We start from the raw sequence: 20,490 nt of genomic DNA, 5'->3' as shown, positions 1-20,490 counted from the left end.
GGGGCCAAGCCGGGAGCCACAGGCATGTTCCCAAGGCTGTGAGGTCAGGGTGGAGCCCTGGGCCAGAGAAAGGGAGCCAGGGCCCAGCAGGTGTGGGGGAAGCTAGGAAGCAGCTTTCTAGAGGTTTCTTCCCCTCAGATCTCCTTAGGGCCTTAAATGCCCTCCCGGGACCGTGGGGGTGGGGAGGAAGGCTGCCTTTACTGAGCTCCTGGGCCAGGAATCTTCATGCCATCCTCCAAACACTGCAAGAGGTGGGTACTACCATTCTCCTTTCATAGCCAGGGAAGCTGAGGCTAGGACGCAGGTGGGGGAGGAAACCAAGAAAGCTGGGCAGAGAGGGCCTTCCAGTCAAATCGGGAAGTCCCTTTTGGATTCAGGCCCCACTCCTTCTCCTAGAGCCTCTGTCTGGGAGCTCTGGGGTGGGCTGGGCTCCCCTAAAGGACAAGCAGGGAAAACAATCTGGGGGATGGGACAGTGAGGGAAATGTGGGCTGGTGCAGGAGGGATGCATGGTGGAGGGCCCCTGGGGCCTGGGTGCTTGGGAGGGGCATCCGGAGTGGGGGGCAGGAGAGGTCTATGTCCCCTCTTGGGCTCGAAATGGAGATAGAGAGAGGGGGCCTGAGAGGTCTGCGTCCTTCCTTAGGGGCCTGGACTTGGGCTGGTTCCCGCTGGGACAGGGCCCTGCACTGGAGAAGGGGCAGGAAGGGCTGGGCAAACATGGAAGAGAAGTAGGTGAGGAGGCAGCCGGCCTAGCCTGGGCTCAGGGAAGCCTCCCTGGAAGAGGTGATACAGCCTTGTTGGAGACCTGCCCTACAGAACTGGGCCTGCGGTGGCACAGAACCTGCAGCTTTAGACCCTGGGCCAGCCGGCTGCTCCTATACACCCCCCTCCCCCACCGAAACATACCTGGGGAGGGCCCCTTGACGCTCAAGGGTGTGGAGCCTTGGCTGGCCCCAAGTGAGACCAGCACCGCCCCACCCCTGTTTGCCTCCCCCCTCCTGGCAGGCCCCCACCTTGCAGCTTAGTGTCTTCCCTGGAGGCTCTGTCTGGTCCACAAGGCTCCTCCCTGGTTGCCCCCTAGGCCTGGGGTCCTGATGCCTCAGCCCATGCCATGCCCTGGCCCTCCTGCTCTGCAGCTAGTTTGCGGCCCACTTCTGCCCTCACTCCCACACACTGCTTGCCACCGGCACTCACAGGCGGTGTGGCGCCCCTGCAAGTGCTTGGTCCCGGGTGTTACTGGGAGAGGGGCTCCCGAAACAGCCTAGCTGCAGATGGAGGCAAGGTGGGACCACTCCTTCTGCTCTCAAGCTGGGGTGCGGTACACACGTGGTTCCCATGGTCACACCTGGGTACTTGCTCTGCGGGCTGTGACACACAGCACCCCTCATGCCCCACAGCAGTTAGTGGGGCGGACGTGCAGCAGGTGCACTCACCCTGGACAAGGTGCCGGCTTTAGGATTGGGCCAGCAACCTGTCCTTCACACAAGCAGGGATGAAGGGACTCTGCAAAATGCTGACCACCAGGTGGTGAGCCTGGGGTTCTGCCTCCTACACCCCTGAACTCCATGCATCTGCCCCTCCCCAGAACGGGGCACCCTCCTTTACTCTGTGCAGCTCTTAGGGGCTCAGTGCCCTGGTCCTGGGTGGATTGTGGCGCTGGGATTACCATCAAGGGATCATCTTAATGTCCATGCAAGGCTGTCTAATGGCAGTATCCGAGTACCCCACTGGGTCCTGCGGAGCTCTGCTGGGAGGGTTGGGGGGTAGACAACACATCCCTAACCCCATTTCTCAGGTCACACAGCTGTGGTTCCCAGGCAAGTAGTGTTAGGCCAGGAGGTGTCTTGGTCTCCATGCTCCTGGGTCACCAGCCCTGGGGCACATTTAGGGGAGCACTAATCTACATGCCCCTGGGATTGCAAGGAGACCCTGGCCAGTCCCTCAACCCCAGGATTCCTGGTTTCCTTATCTGTAAACTGGGGACTCAGAAATACACAAGGGAATGTGTATGAACCATGCAGTAGATCCTAGGACAGAAGGTGCTGAGATTTTTAGTTTTTGTTGTTTTGTTGGCAGCAGCATGCCCCATTTGGACCTCTGGGCAGGGTGGGGCGGGTCCATCCACCTTAACCCACACTCTCCAACCTGCTGGTCCCCTCCCCAGGGGCTCCCAGGCCACCGGTCTCAACAACCACTGAGAAGGAAGACCGAAGGGACCCAAAGGGACCCGAGGCCAGTGTGGGGCTGCATCCAGGCTGCCAGACCCTCGTCCTGCAGAGCCAGCTGAGGGTCGGGAGCCACTAGGGGCCACCCAACAGCCAGGAGCTTGATGAGGGAGGGGCTCGCTCCTCTCCCACAGAGGGCAACTCTCCTCCCTAGAGAGCGCTTTCTTGGCCAGAGGGGACCAGCGCCCGGAATGCCTTGGAATGTCCCTACTCTTTAGACCAGACACAAGCACGCAACCCTCCACTCTTGGGGGCCCCTTTCTCCAGGCCCGGGGTCCACTGGGCAGCTCTGAGGGCCCCCCCTCTCCGGGTCTCTCCCCATTGAGATGTGGCTCAAGAGGATCTGGCTCTTGGGCGCTGACTCTCTACGCCCCTCCTCCAAGCTCCGGCCTTCGCTGGGGTCACTCTGTATCCGGCGGGAAGGGGTGTCATTTTGCAGCCCACACGGCACCCCCGAGGAGACCACGAGGTGCCGTGCTCCCGCGGAGCCAGAGCTGCGGCGGCTGTCCCAGGGCAACAGGTTCTTGCACACGACGTGCAGACCCCGCGGACCGGCCAGGCGCAGCCGACGCTCCCCGCACCCTAACGGGCCCCGGCGCGCGGGCCGGCGGCGCGCGGTCCCACCGCGCTCCGCTTCCTCTCGGCAACGCGTCTGGCCGAGGCGCCCTCATTGGCCGCGCGCCTCGCAGCCGGCCATTGGTCCGCGGTCCCTATTTTACATAGACCGCTCTGGGCCAATCGGCGCGTGGCGCCTACTTAACATGCACGCCAGCCGCCAGTCAGCGAGCGCGGGGGCCGGGCCACCACGTGCTGTTGCTAAGCTTGGGCTTCTAAATTGTTACTACCGCGGCGGGCCTATCGGAACCGAGCTTCGCATCTGTCAACATTCTCGGCCCGGCCCGAGGCGTTCGGCCAGCTCCCATTGGCCCCGGCCCGGCCCAGCGCCCGCCCCCGGAGCCGGAGCGCCGGTCCCCATTGGCTGCGTCGGCCGCCGCTCGCCCTTATGTGTCAATTTGAGGGCCCGAGGCGGAGGGTGGCGGCCGAGCGCGCAGGGAGTCCGCCGGAGTCTGGGGAGTGGGGCCGCCGGGCGCGCGGGGCGGGCGGCGAGCGGAGCCGGCCGGAGAGGGCCGGGCAGCGGCCGCCGCCGTCCCGGAGAGCGCGGGCCGGCGCGGGCGGGCAGGAGGATGGAGCTGAATTCCCTGCTGATCCTGCTGGAGGCGGCCGAGTACCTGGAGCGCAGGGACCGAGGTAGCGCCCGCGCCCCTTTGTGCGCCGGGCCGCGGGCGGGCGGGCGGCGGCGGGGCCGGGGCCGGGGCGGGGGCCCGCTGACCGCGCCGTCTGTCCGCAGAGGCCGAGCACGGCTACGCCTCGGTGCTGCCCTTCGACGGCGACTTCGCCAGGAAGAAGACAAAGGCGGCCGGCCTGGTGCGCAAGGCCCCGAACAACAGGTACCGCCCCCCCGCGCGGCCGCCCCCACTCCCCGCCCGGCCCGGCGCCCGGGGTCGCCCCCCGGAGCTCCCTCCCCCACCCCGACCCCCGGGCCTCAGCCCGGCCACAGGCCGCGCGCCCCGGCGGCCAGCCTGGAGGAGGAGGCGCGCCCGGGCCGCGGCCGCAGCCCCGCCCGGCCGGCCCCGCCCGCGCCGTCGCCATCTTCCCGCGGGCCGCGCCTCCTCGGCCTCTCGCGTAAACAGTGCCACGCGTACAGCGCCAGCCGCTCGGGGTCTCCTCCCGCAGCCGCTCCCCGCTCCCAAGTTGTTCTGGACTTTTCCGGGCAGGAAAAAAGTTGTCTGTGGGCGCTGGCCGGTGCCCCGTGAGTCCGGGGAAACTGAGGCTCGGTGCACAGCAGCGTGGGACTGCCCGCTCTGACCTCTGCTTGCCACGGGTGGGTGGGCCGCATCTCTCCTACTGTTGGGCTGAGTACCCCCACCCCCGGGGGGCCTAGACAAAGAAGGCGCATGGAGGCCCTGCCTTGGGCCCCCAGCCCTCCCACGGAATCCCCCCTCCTGTCCAGTCTCCTGACATAAGTGAAACGCAGCGACAAGTGTAGGGTCTCCTTCTTTGGGACAGGAGGCCCTTTTTAAGGGGGAGCCGGAAGAGGTGCAGGCCGCTGTGCAGCAGCCCTCCCCCACCCCCCCTTCTTCTGGCCTTGTGCCCAGACTGTAGAAGCAGAAAGCTGGGGTGCACATCCCTGGGGGGGGACCCCGAGCTAGGGCTCCCGCGGGGTTCCACTCTCCCGGCTGCCATGAGGACCACCCCACACCTGGCACTGCCCGGCCAGCTTTGGCTCGGGACCATGTCACCGGGCGGGGAGCTGGGCTTGCAGGGGGCTTCGGGGCCCCTTGGCAGAGGGTGCGGCTCATTCCTGTGGCCTGCCTGTTCTTGGGAAACAGAAAGGCTGGCACAAGGACCCATCTCCTGTGACGTCCTGGCGCCCTGGGCCTGGCAAGGAGCTGGTTGAGTCTCCATCTGCCCTGGCTGGACGTGCCTCCCAGTCCCAGCCCCTGGTCTCCTGCTGAGGACAGTTTGGGAAAAGATATGTGAGGGGGGCACCCCGGCCTCGGGTCCCCGCTGTTGGCTCTCACTGCCCCCAGTGCCCCAGCGCCCATGGAGAACTCTGGGGCATGACCTTGGACTCCCACGGGGTACCCAAAGTTGATAACCAGAATCCTAGCTAAGACTCTCTGGGGGCTTTGGTGTGCTGAGTGGGTCAGTACCTCCTACTATCCGCCCAAAGCAGGATGGACGTGTTATTTTTATCTGCATGTGAAGGCTGAGGAAACGGGCACAGAGAAATTGAATTACTTGCCTGGAGCCACCCTCCCATCCCTGGGACCTCTGTTCTGAAGTGGGGTCTTGGCCTTTTCCATCCTGCCAAGCAGAGACCCTCAGGGCCCTGGGGAGGACCGAGAGAGTCTCCTGGGCTGCAGTGCACCTCCGGGCTGCTCCTCTGGGCAGAGCTGGCATCTCCCAGGGATGAGGCCCCCTGGGGCTCACAGAGATGGCCCCTCGAGGCGGTCCTTGTCCAGTTGGGCCTGGCCAGCCCAGAGCAGGGCCTAGAGGATCCGGAGCCCTGACTGGCCTGGCAGGGCTGTCCTACCCTGCAAGGCTTCTTTCTCTCGCCACGGTGAGGGGAAGGGATGGGCACCGCTGGGACCAGGGTGAGGAGTGGAGCAGGAGGGCGATGTGTGTGGGGGAAGCCCCACAAGCTCCAGGAAGGGCTTTGGGGGACAATGGTTCATCAGGAGGGAACTGGAGCCAGCCTGCTGGGGCTCAGGTCCTCCAAGAACATGGCTGAAGAGTACCTACCCGGAGGAGTTGCTGGGGGCTGTGAACCAAATGAGGGCAGGAATATACTTAGCAGAGCCCCAGCCTGGGGTCCCCACCTCTCCCTAGACCTGAGACAGGATGTTCCCGGGACCCATGTTACAAACCTGCCAGAGGCTATCACCGGTGTCTGGACCTGGGAGGAGCCCTAGGAAGGGCTCTGGGCCTCTCTCCATCCCCAGCCAGCCAAGGACTGACCCTCTTCCTCCAGGAGGGGGTCTAGCCCAAACTGTGAGGGGGTGGCCAGGCACATCTCTCTACATCGAAGGGCACTCACTGACCCTTACGTCCTTCACACGCGAGCAGACCTCCGGACCCACACAGGTGCACTGTGGTTCAGGCCTTGAGCAGCCTGACAGCTATGCCCCTTCCTGGACCTGGCCAGCCCCGGCAGAGGTTCTGAGGCTCCCTGCCCAGCTCATGTGATCGGCAGGCCCTCGGGGCTCTCCTAAAGCTGCACAAGGAGGCCCAGGGGCTGACTGCCCTGGCGAGCAGAGGGGAGAACTTGCGTCTCAATTGGCTTTGATGGGGCCGTGAATCATGCTAGGCAGCAGAAGCAGGAAGGATGGGCAGGCACTCTGACTTGTGGGATGGGGACAGGAGACACCTAGTCCACAGTTCCTACAGCAGGGGAGTGAGGGCAGGCAGGCAGAGGTCAGCAGAAGCTCCAGGAAAGAGTGAGGGAGGGGTGGGGGACACAGCAGTCAATCTGGGTGTCCCCTGAGATGGCTTGGGGGCCCTCTGCTCACATGCGAGGCAGCCTGGCAGGCCTAGGAGCCCTGGCTGTCCATGGGGTCCTCACCTGAACTGGGAAAATGATGGGGAACTGGAAGATTCGCCCTGCCGTATTATCGTCCTACAGGGCAGGTGCTGTGGCCCTGTCCACCAGGGTGCTCAGGACTCTGTATCCCTGTCTGGATGGGCCAGGTGGGCAGGGCTTGAACAGCAGCTGGGGTCCCTATGCCCAGAGAGGCCAAGACCATGGCCCCAGAGGGAAGCGAAAGGGCCAGCCTCAGTCTCCCTCTGGCCCACTGGCCCAGGAAGCATCCACATGTTGGAGGCATCCTTATGCTCTGATCCCTCTTGGGCTGGGTCTGCTCTGTCCCTGGGTGTCCGCACTGGTCCGATGAGCTGTGAGGGTGCAGGTGGGAGAGCCCAACAGGGTGAGAATGGTGCTCTGGCTGGGTCAGGGCGGACCACCCCATGGCTGTGCTCCCCTGCCGTTGGCCCTTTGTGCTAGCTCCCGTGGCCTCCAGGGGTGGGGAGTGGAGAAGACTGGTAGCTTAGCGCCTGGGAAGTCTTGGGAGCACAGGGTGCGTCAGTCCTAGTACCTTCTGGGAGGGGTCTTGGACCCTCCTGCTGGCCAGAGCCCCCACATGCCTCACAGAGTAAGCCGCGCAGCCCTAGGCACCCGTGGACAGAGCTGCAGCTCTGTGTCTCCTGTCCTTGTCACTCAGTGCGAGGTCCCCCCCAACCCCTGCCTTGCCTCGGCAGCTGCTCACCTGCCCCGGCCCTCCCCGCCCTGGGCCATCCTGGGGCCCAGACCCTGTCTGCCACCATCTACAGGTTCCTAGGTCCCCGAGTAGAGCTGTCGTTCTTGGGCCTTGGTGACCAGGCAGCAGAGTGAGCTCTGTTTTTCTGTCTCTCTAAACAGGTCTTCACACAATGAACTAGAAAAGCACAGGTAAGTGATCCCCTGTCCCCCACTCCTGGTCGCCCGTATGAGCCACCTAACACATCCCACCCACCCTTCTGCTGGGGGGCTGCCATGGCCGCACCCTCCGGGTCCCACCGGATGTGTCTGGGCATGGCTGACCGTGCTGCCAGGCTGGGCCCTTGCTTGGGCAGGGTCCGTCTTAAAGGCAGAATCAGACTGTGCTGTCAGGCACTCCCATGCCGGGAGATGGAGGCAGGGGCCCAGGTGCTGCTCTTGGAAGTTCAGGGTGGGGGTGAGGGACTTGGAGCAGGACCCCCTATGCTGGGTGACCCTCAGGGCCCGCTCTCTGGAGGAGGAGATCCATCTAACTTGGGGCATCTGAGCCCCTTTGGGAGCAGCTCTTGAGCCTTTAGGATGCTGGCCTCCAACCAGGAGGGCTTGGCCCACTTAGTCTGGGGTCCCCTGCACCCGGGGTCTGCCTTCCAAGGAGTTCCCACTGGTCTCATGTGGGGGCAGTGGGAAGGGCAGCCTGTCTCTGGCGCACGTGGGCTTGAGGGGAAGCTCTGGCCCAGGGAAGGATCCAGGGGAGCCCACTTCATGCCCACCTACTGGCTGCAGGGCTGGGTCTGCACTGGGCCCTCTGAGGAGTGGGAGGGCTTGTGGGGAGAAGCAGGGAAGGGCAGCACTGTGGCCCAAGGTAGGCCCCAGGGCCCCTCTCCGGCTGACCCCAGCTTGGGTGCTGCAGGCCTGGCTCTGCCCTCAGGGGTTCCATGACCCTGAGCCTCCTCTAAAATAGGGACAAGACACAGGCAGGCTCGGCCCTGCAGACAGGGACCCTCATGGCGGATCTCAGTGGGGTGGTGGGAGCTGGGGGTGGGTACAGAGGCCCTGAAGGCAGGAGCCGTGGTGCCAGGACGAAGGGATGCCACATGGTAGCTTTTTCCTGAGCTTTGCTCCCATCTGTGAAATGGGCCCATTTCTTTTCTCCCTTCTTGGGTCAGTGTGGAGGGGGGCTTCTGTATGCAAGTTGAGCTCCCAGCCTGCTCTGGGAAGGCTTGGAGCTTAGCCAGTTCTGCGTGTTCTCCCCCCGCCCCTGCTCTACGCCCATGGCAGCACCAGCTTCCGCTCCCCTGGGATTCGGCCTCAGCTGGGCGGGGGCTGAGCGGGGACTGGACGCTGTGTTCTCTGGAGGAACCGTACTTCCTGGACTGGTCCTGTGTGTTTGAGGGGCTCCCGGGCAGGCCATGGAGGTGGGGCAGGTACAGGGGCGCCAAGAGCCAGGCAGGCCCCGGGGTTGCTCCCAGGCTGGAGGAGGTGGTCAGCCTTCACCGGGACCCCGGAGCCTGGACGGGCACGTGAGGGGTGTTCTGGAGAAGGCCCTGGGAAAACAGGCCCTCAGTGCAGACGGGATGATGCTGCAGAAGACGGGTGCCCAGGGCGTGGCAGCCTGTGCAGGAGGACAGGTAGCTAGCCTTTGACTCCTACACCTGCCCCTTGACCCTGGCCTTGGCCTCAGTCACCTTCTCCCAAAGCCCGCCCTTAGGCTGGGCCTCGGGGGGTCCTTTTGAGACACTGCAGCCGGATAGATGGGTGACTTGAGATCTCTGTCCACTCCCCCATCCCAGTGCAGGGTCCTGTTTCTGGCTGGCCAGTGGGCAGGTGTGGGCAGCCATGAGGAGCCCCTGGTGGGGACCGGGATCACAGCTGTGCCTGTGACTACCCAGTGCTGATGCAGGATATGCCTGGCTGCTGGCCACAGGAAGGAAAGAAGCATGGCTGGGTCACCCGGCCGGCCCTGGGGCGGGGGTTGGGGGGGGGGGACGGCGCACAGGCCCTGGACGCCGCCTTCCCTGGAGGTGTGCCTACATTGGGCCTCTGGGGTTTCCCCTTGCCTGTTCTATGAGCCAGCCCTGTCAGCCTGAGGCCCGCCCAGCCTGGCCCTGTTCCTCCTCCCAGCCCTCTCCATCCTCCCTCATAGGAAGCAGCTCCCACGGGTCTGCTAAGGCCAGGGCTCCGCTGCTGACCCCAGGCCTGGGGGCCACGGAGGTCAGGTGCTCCTGGGCAGGATGGGCCTCCTGGCCCCAGCTCCAGCCTTTAGCCTTTGTGTGTGGAGGTAGGGAGCCCCCAGCTGCCTGGTGCAGTGGCACACGGTCTTTATAAACCACACGACAGCTAGAAGCTGCAGGTGAGCAGAAGGTGGCTCCCCATCCCCCCCCCCCCCCCCCCCGCCCCCCCCACCCCCCCCCCCCCCCCCGCCCCGAGGGAGCCACAGTTCACAGCATCTTCTCTGACCACCGGGCCTGGGGTGGTGCAGAGCGTTGCTGTGCAGACGCTGGGACCCTGGGACATGGCTCGGGAGCTCTGGGTCTTCTTCCGGGAAGCAGGGGGCTCGTGGTGAGAAGCTAGGAAGGACCTGTGTTGAGAGCTGGGCTGCGGCCAGTGGCCAGCAACTGAGCTGCTATTAACACTAACGCAGTGATTCCCAGAGGCAGGTTCTGCCTCCTGAGTGCACACAGGGTTCCTTCAGGAAGCGGTGAATTTTCAAAGCTCCCAGGAATGCTGGGGACAGCCACGGGGTGCTGGCAGAGGGCCTGCGGCACTGTGGCAGCCTCGGCACCCTTCCCGCTCCCCGCAGGGGCGGAACACCGCAGCCGTCGAGGGTGGGAACTTGCCCGGGCCCCCGCAGCCGGCGCTTGGCAGAGCTGGGTCCCGGCCCCCCCAGGCTGCAGGCCTGGCTGAGCGCTCCTGGGGACTTGGGCGGCCATGATGTCCAGTGCCAAGCACTGCACAGGTATCGTCCAGCGGACTCTCTCTGTCCCTCGAGGAGCCTCTGCTTTAGGATTTGTAAAGCAGTCTGTCCACGTCCATCGCAGACGTTCAAGGCCCCCCCGCCCCCCCCCCCCCCCAGAGAGCCATCCTAGGTGGCTGGGAGGCTGTACCTGCATCCTCCTCCTCCACACGGATACTAACTTGGATAAGAATGGGACCTTGTTAGCCACTGTCTCATAACTTGACCTTTCACCTGACACCACGAGTGCTGTCCTGTGTCGGCACCTTCGCCACCGCGGGTCCCAGGACCGACACAGACTCGCGGCCCTGCTGCCCGCGCTTTTAGCCATGACCTCTGCTTAACGCTGCCCGCACCACCACCGCCACGTTGTCCCCCGGGGGGGGTGGTGCGAGTCGCTGCCACGGCCCTTGGGTGCTGCGGTCCCTGTTTGCTCCCCCACCCACGACCCTACGACGCGTGGCCGGCCGCGCACTGGCCAGCCCCAGAGCCCGCCGGTCTTGGCAGTTGGGCCCAGATATGACGGCCCCCCCCCCCCCCGCCAGGCTTTCATTTCCTCGCGGGCTGCGCGGCCGGCTGGGTTTTGTGTTAGCTTAGCGGTCTGTGTTCTGCAACTTGCCTGTGTGTGTCCTTTGCCCATTTCCACAGTAAGATACTCCTCTTTTTATTTTTGATGTGTATGAGCTCAAAATGTCACGAATACTAACCGTTTGTCTTTTATGTGTATTGCAGATACTTTTCCACTGTTATTTGTCTTTTACCTGTGTTTTTTCTTTCTTGTACAAATTCTCTTTCTGATTGTAAAAGTAATATGTGGTTTTTTTTTTAGCATAGAAAGCCTGAAAATACAAAAAACAAAACAAAACCGTAAAGCCAAAGAAATAAACGTTGCTAACCGCATCACCTGGAGACGCATGCCTCCTGTTCTTCATTGTGTCCTGTTGAGTCTCTCGTGTGCGTCTGCTGTTTGAGTTTTTTAAACAATATTGGGTCCCTTGTCACGTAGGTGGTTCTATATGCCGAACATTCATGATGCGAGAATGTAGACTACACTAAAATGATGGTGGTGGGATTCAGGGTACTTTTCATTTATTATTTTTCTCTTTCTCTTGATTTGCAGTTTCTGATTTTACACAAAGGTCAGGTACTGCTTATGTAAGCGGTAGATTGTAAGAACTGCCATTTGCTAGAGCGCAAAGGGACAAGGGGACCCCACCAGTGACCTGGGTGCAGGTGGCAGGACGGCAGGGCCCACTGTGGGACTGGGGCTCTCTGGCTGGCGAGCCCCTCCTTGAGCGCAGAGCGCAGTTTGCCGCCCCCCCGTCCCAGTGTTCCTGGTGGGCATCGGGCAGGGTCCTGGAGCCCCTTGGAGGTGGGGGAGTGGAGGTTCCCGGACTCAGGGTGGTCCTGCTGGTGTGCCGCCTGCCCCAGCCCTGTAGTCCCATGGAGGTGGGAGTTCATCTCTAAAGGTCCTCCAGCCTCGAGGCAGAGTGTGGGGCTGCTCCTCATGCAGGTCCTGGTTCCGCGTGGCCTCGTGGCAGAGCACAGCCTCGGTCCTGTGTCCTGGAGGTTCTTCTGGACGACTGCTAGGTCCCGGGGTGCTGTGGGCTGGGGTGCTGGGTGGAGGGTGCTTTGTCAGTGGGAGGGTGCCGTGTGGGCCTGGGTGACAGACGTAGGGCCATGGGGTCCAAGTGCCGCCAGCCTTCCTCCTGCAGGGTGGGGCTGTTCTCGCTGCTCTGCCAACGGGCTCCTGCCCCGCACCGGCTGCCCCTTCTCCCAGGCCTCGGGTGTCCCTTCGGTCCGCTGTCCTCCCAGGCTCTGAGGCTGAGTGGGCTGTAGATGCGCGGGGGCTCTGGCAGGTCGGGGACAGAGGTGAAAGCCGGGACTTGCCGAGGGAAGGGACCTGCACTGGCCGTAGTACCGGCAGGGCAGCTGGGCAGCAGGCTGTCAAGGCCTCACCAAAAACTGCCCCCTGTCCTCCAGGGGTTTCTTAGCTTGGCCTAAGCAGAGTAGTGTGGCCAGGCATCCCGCAGAGGCGAGGAGGGTTAGGTGCATGTGGCAGAGGCCCCCTGGCCGTCCCAGTGGCCAGAGTGTGCTTCGGAGTGAGCTGTGGCCACCCCCCTCCCCCCGCAGGGATGAGCCAGGAAAGGCAGTGTTTCTGCACGGGTGGGATCCGGGCCAGAGCCCCTCACCCGAGGCCCCTGTGTGAACAGTGCCGCTGGGTCTTATGAGGGCAGTTTGGTGAAAATTTGCATTCATCTGCACGGACACAGGGACACCAAAAAAGTGGTCTCCTCTCAGGGACACCAAACTCGGGGTGGGAGGGGCTGCTCCTTGGCCCTCCCTGAGCCCAGTAGACGTGTTTCTGTGGTGACATGACCAGAGACCACCCTGAACTTGGCAAAGTGGAATGCCAGCCTTGCCTGGGGCCCCCTGGACCTCCGGGAGCAGCCTGAGCAGGGCCCTAACCTTGCCACCCCAGTGTGCCCTGGCCTCCTGGATCCACCTCGGAGGGCGGTCACCTCAGGGCGGGCTAGGGCTCTGAGGCCATGCCCCGCGGGCCGTGCTGGGCTGGCTGGCTACCCACGCCCCAGCCACAGGCTCTCTGCTCTGTCGGGGAATCCAGAAGGCGGGGACCGGGCTGCTCGGGGGAAGCAGGCAGCCAGGCTGGGAGGGGAGAGTCCTGGAGAGGGACCCTCGGCAGGGCCTTGCCGGAGTCTGACTGGCTGCCTCTCATGCTCCCAGACCTCTCAGGCCTGTCTGCTGCTGCTGTCCCCAGGGCTATGCCACCCTGGCCTGACGGTTCTGCCTCTACTCTTTCAGACGAGCCAAACTCAGGCTCTATCTGGAGCAGCTCAAGCAGCTGGTGCCCCTGGGCCCTGACAGTACCCGCCACACCACGCTGAGCCTCCTCAAGCGGGCCAAGATGCACATCAAGGTGAGCAGGGGGTCCACTGGTCTGACGAGCTGCCTCAGCTAACCCCAGCCCGTCCCGTACACCCCGGGGGAGTGCCCAGGGGTCCTGAGGGGGGCCACCCAGCAGGTGTACCCTGGGGACCTCTGGGGGTCTCTGGTGGTAGGTGAGGGCACAGGGGATGCTTAGGGTGGAGGGGGTCACAAGCACTTGCTGGGGTTTACTGAGAGGTGGTGGGGGTAGGTGGTAGCCATGCTGGGCTGGGGGAGGTGAAGGGGGTTACAGATAGCCCCTGGGGCCCTGGGCTGTGAAGGACAAGTGGGGTCAGGAAGGGCAGGATGGGAAGCAGGCAGCCCAGGGGTGTTGGGAGGTTCTGGTTAGAGGGTGGAGTTGGTCTCCTGGGGCCGGCAGAGGGGGTGGATGGAGTGAGCCGTTGTCTGGGGTGGGCCCCCAAGGCCTTGATACGGCCCTGGGGGTTGGGTGGGGGGGGGGGGGGGGTCTTAGGACACTTGGGCCAACGAGGGTGGGTCTCAGTCCCCTTGAAGGACCCCTCAAAGCCTCTGAGCACAGGCAGCGGCACCCCCAGGCAGGGTGTTTGGAGCTTGCAGAGAGGCACGGTCCGTGCCCTGGGGCCTCCGGGAGCAGGCAGCTTCCCAGAGCAGAGTGCGGCCCTCAGGGACAGGCGGGGGTGGGGGGATGTCAGCAGTATGGGGCACAGTGGGGGCAAGACCACCGAGGGCAGGCAGTCCTCCAGGAGGCAGCGCCAGCCCGGGGCCCACACATGCCATGGGTCTTCTGGAGCTGGTCAGCAGATGCAGAGCACAGGCCTGGGAGGTGGCACCTCATGTAACCTCTGGCAGGGTGAGGGGGCTGCTCATCAGGCCTTTGGGCCCCGCGGGGCCAGCAGTGGGGGATGAGAACCTGCCCTGCCCAGGCCGCTGTGCCCCAGTTCCTGGTCCTGGTACGGGGGATGGTCCCCCTGCCTCCCACCGCTCATAGCTCCCCTGCCCCCAGAAACTGGAGGAGCAGGACCGCCGGGCACTGAGCATCAAGGAGCAGCTGCAGCGGGAACACCGCTTCCTGAAGCGGCGCCTGGAGCAGCTGTCCATGCAGAGTCTGGAACGCGTACGCACGGACAGCACGGGCTCCGCTGTCTCCACTGATGACTCAGAGCAAGGTGGGGACATGGGAGCAGCCGGGCGGGAAGCTGGGAGGGTGGGGTTGGCTGAGGAAGGTAGGGAGGACCGCAGATGTGTGCGAGCGCTGGTAGCAGACATGGCGGGACGTGGCGGAACGAGGCGGGACGAGGTGGGTGAGGCACGGAGGGCAGCTGGTCTGTGCTCCAGGCCCCGTGTGCCTCACCAAGCTGCAGGCCCGGAGCCCCGTGCTTCCCCCCACACCCCCACCCCTGGAGCCTGGAGCCTCTGCTGCCTCCACGAAGGGTGGAGATGAGCCCTGACTTTGAAGGGAGCCCCGGTTGGCACCTCAGTTTCTGATCCTGCCCCCTCCGTTCTCCCCAGAAGTGGATGTAGAGGGCATGGAGTTTGGCCCTGGTGAGCTGGACAGTGTTGGCAGCAGCAGTGACGTGGACGACCACTACAGCCTGCAGAGTGGTGGCTGCAGCGACGGGGGCTACGGGCCCCCCTGCCGGCGGCCTGGCCGCCCCGGCCTCTCGTAGGCCCCGTGCCCTCTGCTCCTTGGCCCGCCTGCCTACCCGGCCAAGCGTGCCAGCCCTCCAGTCCTCGAAAGCCTCTCCGCGGGCCCACTGCTGTGCCATTCTGGAAGCTCCAGCTGCCGCCCGGGCTGCCCGCCTCCGCCCGCCTGCCGGTCAGGGCCTGCCGTGCCGCCCACCCCTCCCAGCTGGGCAGGGACCCCTGCAGGGAGACGGGGCCCAGCTCCCACATCCCGGAGCCCAGCGTAGCCGCCCACGGTCTGTTCTCAGATTTCTAATCATTCCAGAAGTATTAAATATCATTGCTGCAAATCTCGGCGGGCACCGTGTGAGGGGCTTAATGACCACTGCGGGGAGCTCAGACCCCAACCCTGGATCCCAGGAGAAAGGAGTGGACCGAGGAAGGAAGGAAGGCGTGGCTCTCCGTCCATCTGTCCATCTGTCTGTCAGTCCACGTAGGCTCCTGAGGCCTGGACAGAGGGACCCATGAAGGGCGGGACTCGGGTGAGCACCCTGGGGCAAGTGGGTGGAGAGGGCCCTTTGCACCCCACAGGTGTCAGGAGCCAGGGCTGGGCTCCTGGGGGCAGGCCAGGCCACCCCATCCCAAGCTGGGCAGCTTCTGCTCTGTTAGGTCCCTCAGATGTACACATGCACACGCCCAGGCACACGTGCACACACGCAGACACACGTGGTCACTGGACCCAGAGGCTACACACTTGGGGAGGTAGGCCTTCAGGGGTCATCTGGGCACATGCTGGCCCCTGGCCTGTGCTTGGCTCCTCGTCCCACCCCGGCTCACCGTGCAGGGCAGGGGCTCCGCCTCCCAGCCGGGGCCGAGGTGCGCTGGGGGCGGCAGTTCGAAGCCACGGAGTCCTCAGGAGGCTTTCTCATCTACCTTTAAAAATAAAATAAATTGCTGCACTGCCCAGCAGCCCAGAACAGGGCTCCCGGGAGAGAGGCTTTTTCCCCAAAATGAGAGAAACATTTTTAAAAGAGAAAAAAGCTCTGAGGACTCCCCGCCAAGTGACATCAGCGTGTGCTGCCTCAATTTCCTGTACGAGATTTTTGTACTCTATTTTCCTAGCCGTTGTTGTGTCCTTGTTTGCTGAGGGGTGGGAGCGACCCCGCGTCTCAGGGACTCGCCTTGTCTGTCACCGTCGTCCAAGTGTGCCTTGTGTCCCGTGTCTGGCCCCGCCCCCTCCACCACCACCAGCATCTCCCTCGTGGCTCGGGGCACCCCGGCCGGCCCCGCAGGTGCCCTCCCGGCTTCCTCCCTGCGCCGCAGCCCCTCCCCGCAGCCACGGCTTTCTGGGAGTGAGAGACTGCGGGGCCGGCCGGGGCTTGTGTGGGCAGCTCTCTGTCACCGGCTGCCCCGGTGAGACCCAGCGCCCCCCGCCCCCCTGTCTTGCCCTCCCCGGCGGTCGGTCGGGGCCTGCCGGGCAGCCTGGCCTCCTGGTCAGGGGCCTGCTCACCGGAGAAATAGTTCTCCCCTGTACCCCTCTTGACCCTTCCCTGCTCCCCCGGCCTGGGGCGAGAGCTCCAGATTTCAGACATTGGCAGCTGACGAAGACAGCCCTCCGCCCCGGGTAGCCAGGCCTGGGCCTCAGGAGGCTTCTCCTGGCCTTTTGTTTCTGAAGAGTCCTTGTCTGCACAGCAATATTTGGATGGCGTGCTGTGGGCCTGGCCCACAGCTGCGTCTCCTTCCCTCTCTGGTGCATTGTAACCAATTTCCAGATTGTGGGGGAAAGTTCGTGTTTATTTTCGGTCAAGCCGACGGACACCCCAGGGTCGGTGGCCTACTGGGGCAGAACGGGGTCCTTGGGTACAGCTCTGGCACAGAACCTGCCCTGCAGGGGCTCAGGATGATGAGTGGAGAGCAGGCTTTTGGGAGGCAGTGCGTGAACTGGGGAGACTGTCCAAACATCTTGCTGGTGGTTGCAAGGAAAACTATTCTGTCAGCATCTCCTTCCAGCCTCACTGGGGGGTCTGCGGTGCCCAGACTAGCTCGTCCTGTCTGCCTGAGCATGCCGCACAGTGCTTCTTGTGAGCACCAGCCCGCTCTGAGCAGGGTAGGAGGGCCTGAGTTGAAGATCCCACTGCAGGAGACCTGGGGTGGTCTGTGCTCTCCATTCTTAAAGCACCAGCTTCCCCGGTAGCTGGGGGCTCTGCTCCCACCCCAGCCAGCAGAATCCTCCCTGGGTGACCCAGCTGTGGCCCTCAGCTGACCTTCCTGGCAGCTCAGCCCGTGGCTTTTCAGGCCATGGTTCCCGTGTGGGCCGGGGGCCCCTCTCTGCCACCAGCAGACAGGTGAGGGGGTGGTCCTCAGGGCCAGGGTCTGGTGCTAGCAGTTACTCGCACATCCATTCTCCCCTCCCACTAGCTCCCTGCCTCTTGCACAGGTTAGCTGTTGCTGGTGGCCACAGAGACCCAGCGGGGGCCTGGCTTGAGGCCACGTTGGGTAACTGAGCATCATCGTTGAGTCTCTAGAAAGCGGATGGGACCAGAACAGGTCTGCAGGGGTGTCTGGGACCTCTATCCATATGCCCTCCCACACCTATGTGGGCCCCTGTGGCCCTCGGCCAGGATCCTGGAACCCCAGGCTCAGGTTCGGGTCCCCACCCTCACTGGGAGGTGGCCCCACTCACCAGGCCACCGCTGCCCCAGTGCGGACCCGGCTCAGTGGGGAGACTGCAAGAGGCCTCCTTGGAGCTCTGGGCCCGCCTCTGTAGTTTGGGTCTTGGAGGCCCAGTGCCCAAGCCTGCCCTCCTGGGCTGATGGAGCTGTGTGCCCAACCACAGCCCTGCGGGCTCCTGCCCCCGTCTGCCCCAGACAATCCCCGTCTGCTGAGTGAGGCCGGCTTCCCCGGCTCCCCCAGCCCCTGCCTCTCTCTGGGCCAGCTAACCTGGGGCCCCCTCCCCATGGCCATGTACACAGAACGCTGACCCCGGGCCACATCTAGGGCAGGTTCTTTGCCAGAGTCTGGGGCTGCCCAGGGGGCCAGGTCAGCGCATCACAACATCCTTGCTGGAGAGAACTGGGCCACCCACCTGCCTGTTCACCGGGAGGGACTGTGCTGTACCATTCTGTCTTTGTAATATAAATACAGATTTTTATACCTCACCCCTCTGGCTTCCAGTTCTTTCCGTCACCATATTTGGCTTCCCTCCCCTCGGCCTCCATAGGGAGCCTGAGCCCACCGGTGACCTTGGCAGCCTTCACCGCCCTGCCCACAGCTTCTGCTTTCAGGGAGGCCCAACATACCATGGCCCTTCCCCACTGCCGAGCGGCTACCACGGAGATGGCACTGTCGTGGCTGCCTCCCTGGACGGTCACACCTGGAGCTGAAGGAAAGGGGAACCCCACCCCGCCCCCGCCAGCTGCCAACAAGATACTCTTGCTGCCGGCATTCCTACTTTGCTCCTGGCCCTGGGGCTGGGGCACTGTCTCAGGAGGACAGGTTGGCCCTTGGGGTGGTTGGTCTCAGGGTGGATAGCAGGGGTTCTCAGCCAGGTGCCCCTTCCACCCAGCTGTGGTTGGCTGTCAGGATGCACCTTGAGACACCGTCCCTGGGCCTGTCCTCAGCATCTCCCCAGAATGTCCCAGGCATGGCCTCTGCCTACTGCTGTGCAGGGTGAGGGTGTGCGAGGGTGTGGCCCCAGCGCAAGGCAACTAGGGGACAAAATGCTCGGGTCGTGGGGAGTTGGGTAGCCAGAACGGGACTTTTCTGGGGCCCCCCGGGGCGCCACAGCACACTGGAGACGGCTCAGTGGTTCCCTCTAGCAGGTTCTGGGGTGTCTGGGAGAGGACCTGCAGGGACCTCCTCCCTCGCCTAGCAGGCTGCAGTACCCACCTCTTGAACCTGGGTGAGTCCCCCTGGGGGGCACCTCTGGAAAACAAGGGAATTCCTACTGGGAATGCAGCTGGGGCTTGGGGTGTGAATGAAAATGAGCAGCTTTTGAATTCCAGATATTGCTAGGACTTCAAGTCACCACCAACCTTTTATGGACCTCACAAGGGCTCCAGCAGCTGGGCTAAGCACTTTGTGAAGTCAGAGCCTGCTGTCCTCACGCTGGGCCCATCTCAAAGACAGAAAACTGAGGCTCAGAGAAGGTACCCACCTTCCCCGAGTCACCCACTGAGCCAGGGGGGCCTGGGATGGGACCCTGGTCCTCAGGGAAACCCCTCCTGCCGTCAGAGTCCATCTCCATATTCAGCCTGGATTACAGGCAGTGCCCCTCAAGGGGGACACCTGCCTCCATGTCCACCCTTCTGCCCAAGCTCTTTCTCGTAGGCAGAAGGGCCTCAGGGGGTCTTGTTGTCTGCCCCAGAACGAATCCCGGGTGCCTGCTTTCTCCCCATCTGCTCCTGCACCTTCGCGGCTCGCTTCCCTCTCCCACCCTTGCTTCCCTCCGTCCCTGCGCACTCACCAGCCCCCCAACTCCCAGCTCAGCTCTGTGACCTGCTCCTATTCCCCTTCCTATCACACTTCTGCCAGGATCAGGCCCCCAAAATTGGGTGGCAAGGCCCTTCCCGCGCTGTTCCCTTTCCTCGGTTCGCAGTCCCCAGCTGGGCCAGGCCCCCAGTGCATGCTAAGCCCGCATGAGAATCTTTCCGGAATGTGAATGGGATTATGCCACTTGCCCGTTTAGCTCGCAGGGGCTCTCAACTGCCTCGTCATTGCTTTCTGCCTCCTCAGCCTGTCTTGAGGGCCTCCATGAGCCCCCGAGCCCCCCTACCAGGCCCTTCACTGCCTCCTTCCTCTGAGCCCTGTTACCCCCAAACTCTCCCCATCCGCAATCGAACTATCTCGGTGAGCTCCTGACCCCAACCTGCTCCTGAGTTTTTACTTCTGTTGCGTGAATATCGGTGTGATGGAAGACAAAAATCACTTTCTTCCCACCCGCTTCCTTGATACCCTGTGCTTTCTTCTGACCAGGCGGGATTTATAGGAAGACTAGAAAGAAGTGCCACTCTCTTGCTCTGCTGGAAGCTGAGAGTCATCCTGTCTCTGGCCCTCCTGGCTCCGGGGTTCTGCCCTCAAGGCCGCGCTCTGCCCCTCCGGGACCCAGCTTGCGCCTCCTCTCCCCCTTGGTAGGCAGAAGGGCCCCAGGGGGTCTTGTCGTCCGCCCCCCCCCCCCACACCCTCCAGTACAAATCCCAGGTGCCTGCTTTCTCCCCATCTGCTCCTGCACCTTCGCGGCTCGCTTCCCTCTCCCACCCTTGCTTCCCTCCATCACGGGAGTCTCCCTGCATCTGTCTCTGGCCACCTTTTTGTCACTTTTGTCACTGAGAATGTCACTCCTCTGCCTGGAAAAGCCCCGAACTCCTCTTACTGCTTGAAGAATGGAGTCCCACCAGTACCAAAAACAGCATCGAAGAACAAATGATCCTTAACATCAGACTTCCGGTTAGACATATCTAAAAACATATTGTCTAGAACCTAAAATACTTGTTAGTATCAGTAGGAGAAAAAAGATTCCTACAGGAAGGAGAAGAGAAAAAGCAATCAGCGAGCCCACTTGCGGCTCACAGCAGTGCGAGGAGGCCTGCCTTCTCATGGGCTTCCTCGAGGAGGGCTCATCTGTGGGTTCATCTTTTGACTCTGTAAGGACCCCACTAAGACCCCGAACGATTTTGACTGGAGGAGAAAAAAATCTTGTGTTGGAAGTAAGTGTAACCTATTTGCTTCTTAAATCTCAAATGCAACCTGACCCTAATAAATCGAGTTTTCAAAGAAAGCTTCTGGGGGCTGCATGATTAAACCTGTTGTGTGTTGTTTGTACTCTGGGAGCTAAGAATATTGTGATTTCTACTTCATGTCTTTATGGCTTTTTTTGGTCCCACAAACATCTTTCAAACAAATAACCATGGTCAGCAATTCAAAATGATACGGAGAATCTGTGGGCCCAGG

At 63.0% G+C, this 20,490-nt stretch overlaps 1 protein-coding gene across 1 annotated transcript; it reads left to right on the top strand.

Moving 5' to 3' along the window:
* Positions 1-3,257: 3,257 nt before the first annotated feature.
* On the top strand, positions 3,258-17,699 carry MXD4 (MAX dimerization protein 4). Its single transcript, XM_025887172.2, has 6 exons — positions 3,258-3,472; positions 3,573-3,672; positions 7,203-7,232; positions 12,817-12,931; positions 13,922-14,084; positions 14,428-17,699. Exons 1-6 carry the CDS (start codon positions 3,409-3,411, stop codon positions 14,583-14,585), a joined length of 630 nt encoding a protein of 209 aa, XP_025742957.1. The 5' UTR covers positions 3,258-3,408; the 3' UTR covers positions 14,586-17,699.
* Positions 17,700-20,490: the final 2,791 nt, after the last annotated feature.

The sequence above is a fragment of the Callorhinus ursinus genome, unplaced genomic scaffold, assembly GCF_003265705.2.
Source record: "Callorhinus ursinus isolate GAN/ISIS: 27379988/994484 unplaced genomic scaffold, GSC_fseal_2.0 scaffold4, whole genome shotgun sequence".
NCBI lineage: Eukaryota > Metazoa > Chordata > Mammalia > Carnivora > Otariidae > Callorhinus > Callorhinus ursinus.
This window is presented reverse-complemented; position numbering and strand designations above follow the sequence as displayed.

Bases quoted from the DNA above. Each gene is read 5' to 3' on its own strand.
- MXD4 (XM_025887172.2), top strand. From the start codon at position 3,409: ATGGAGCTGAATTCCCTGCTGATCCTGCTGGAGGCGGCCGAGTACCTG. The intron at 3,673-7,202 runs GTACCGCCCCCC...CTCTCTAAACAG, and splicing joins CGCAAGGCCCCGAACAACAG to GTCTTCACACAATGAACTAG. The intron at 12,932-13,921 runs GTGAGCAGGGGG...CCCTGCCCCCAG, and splicing joins GGGCCAAGATGCACATCAAG to AAACTGGAGGAGCAGGACCG.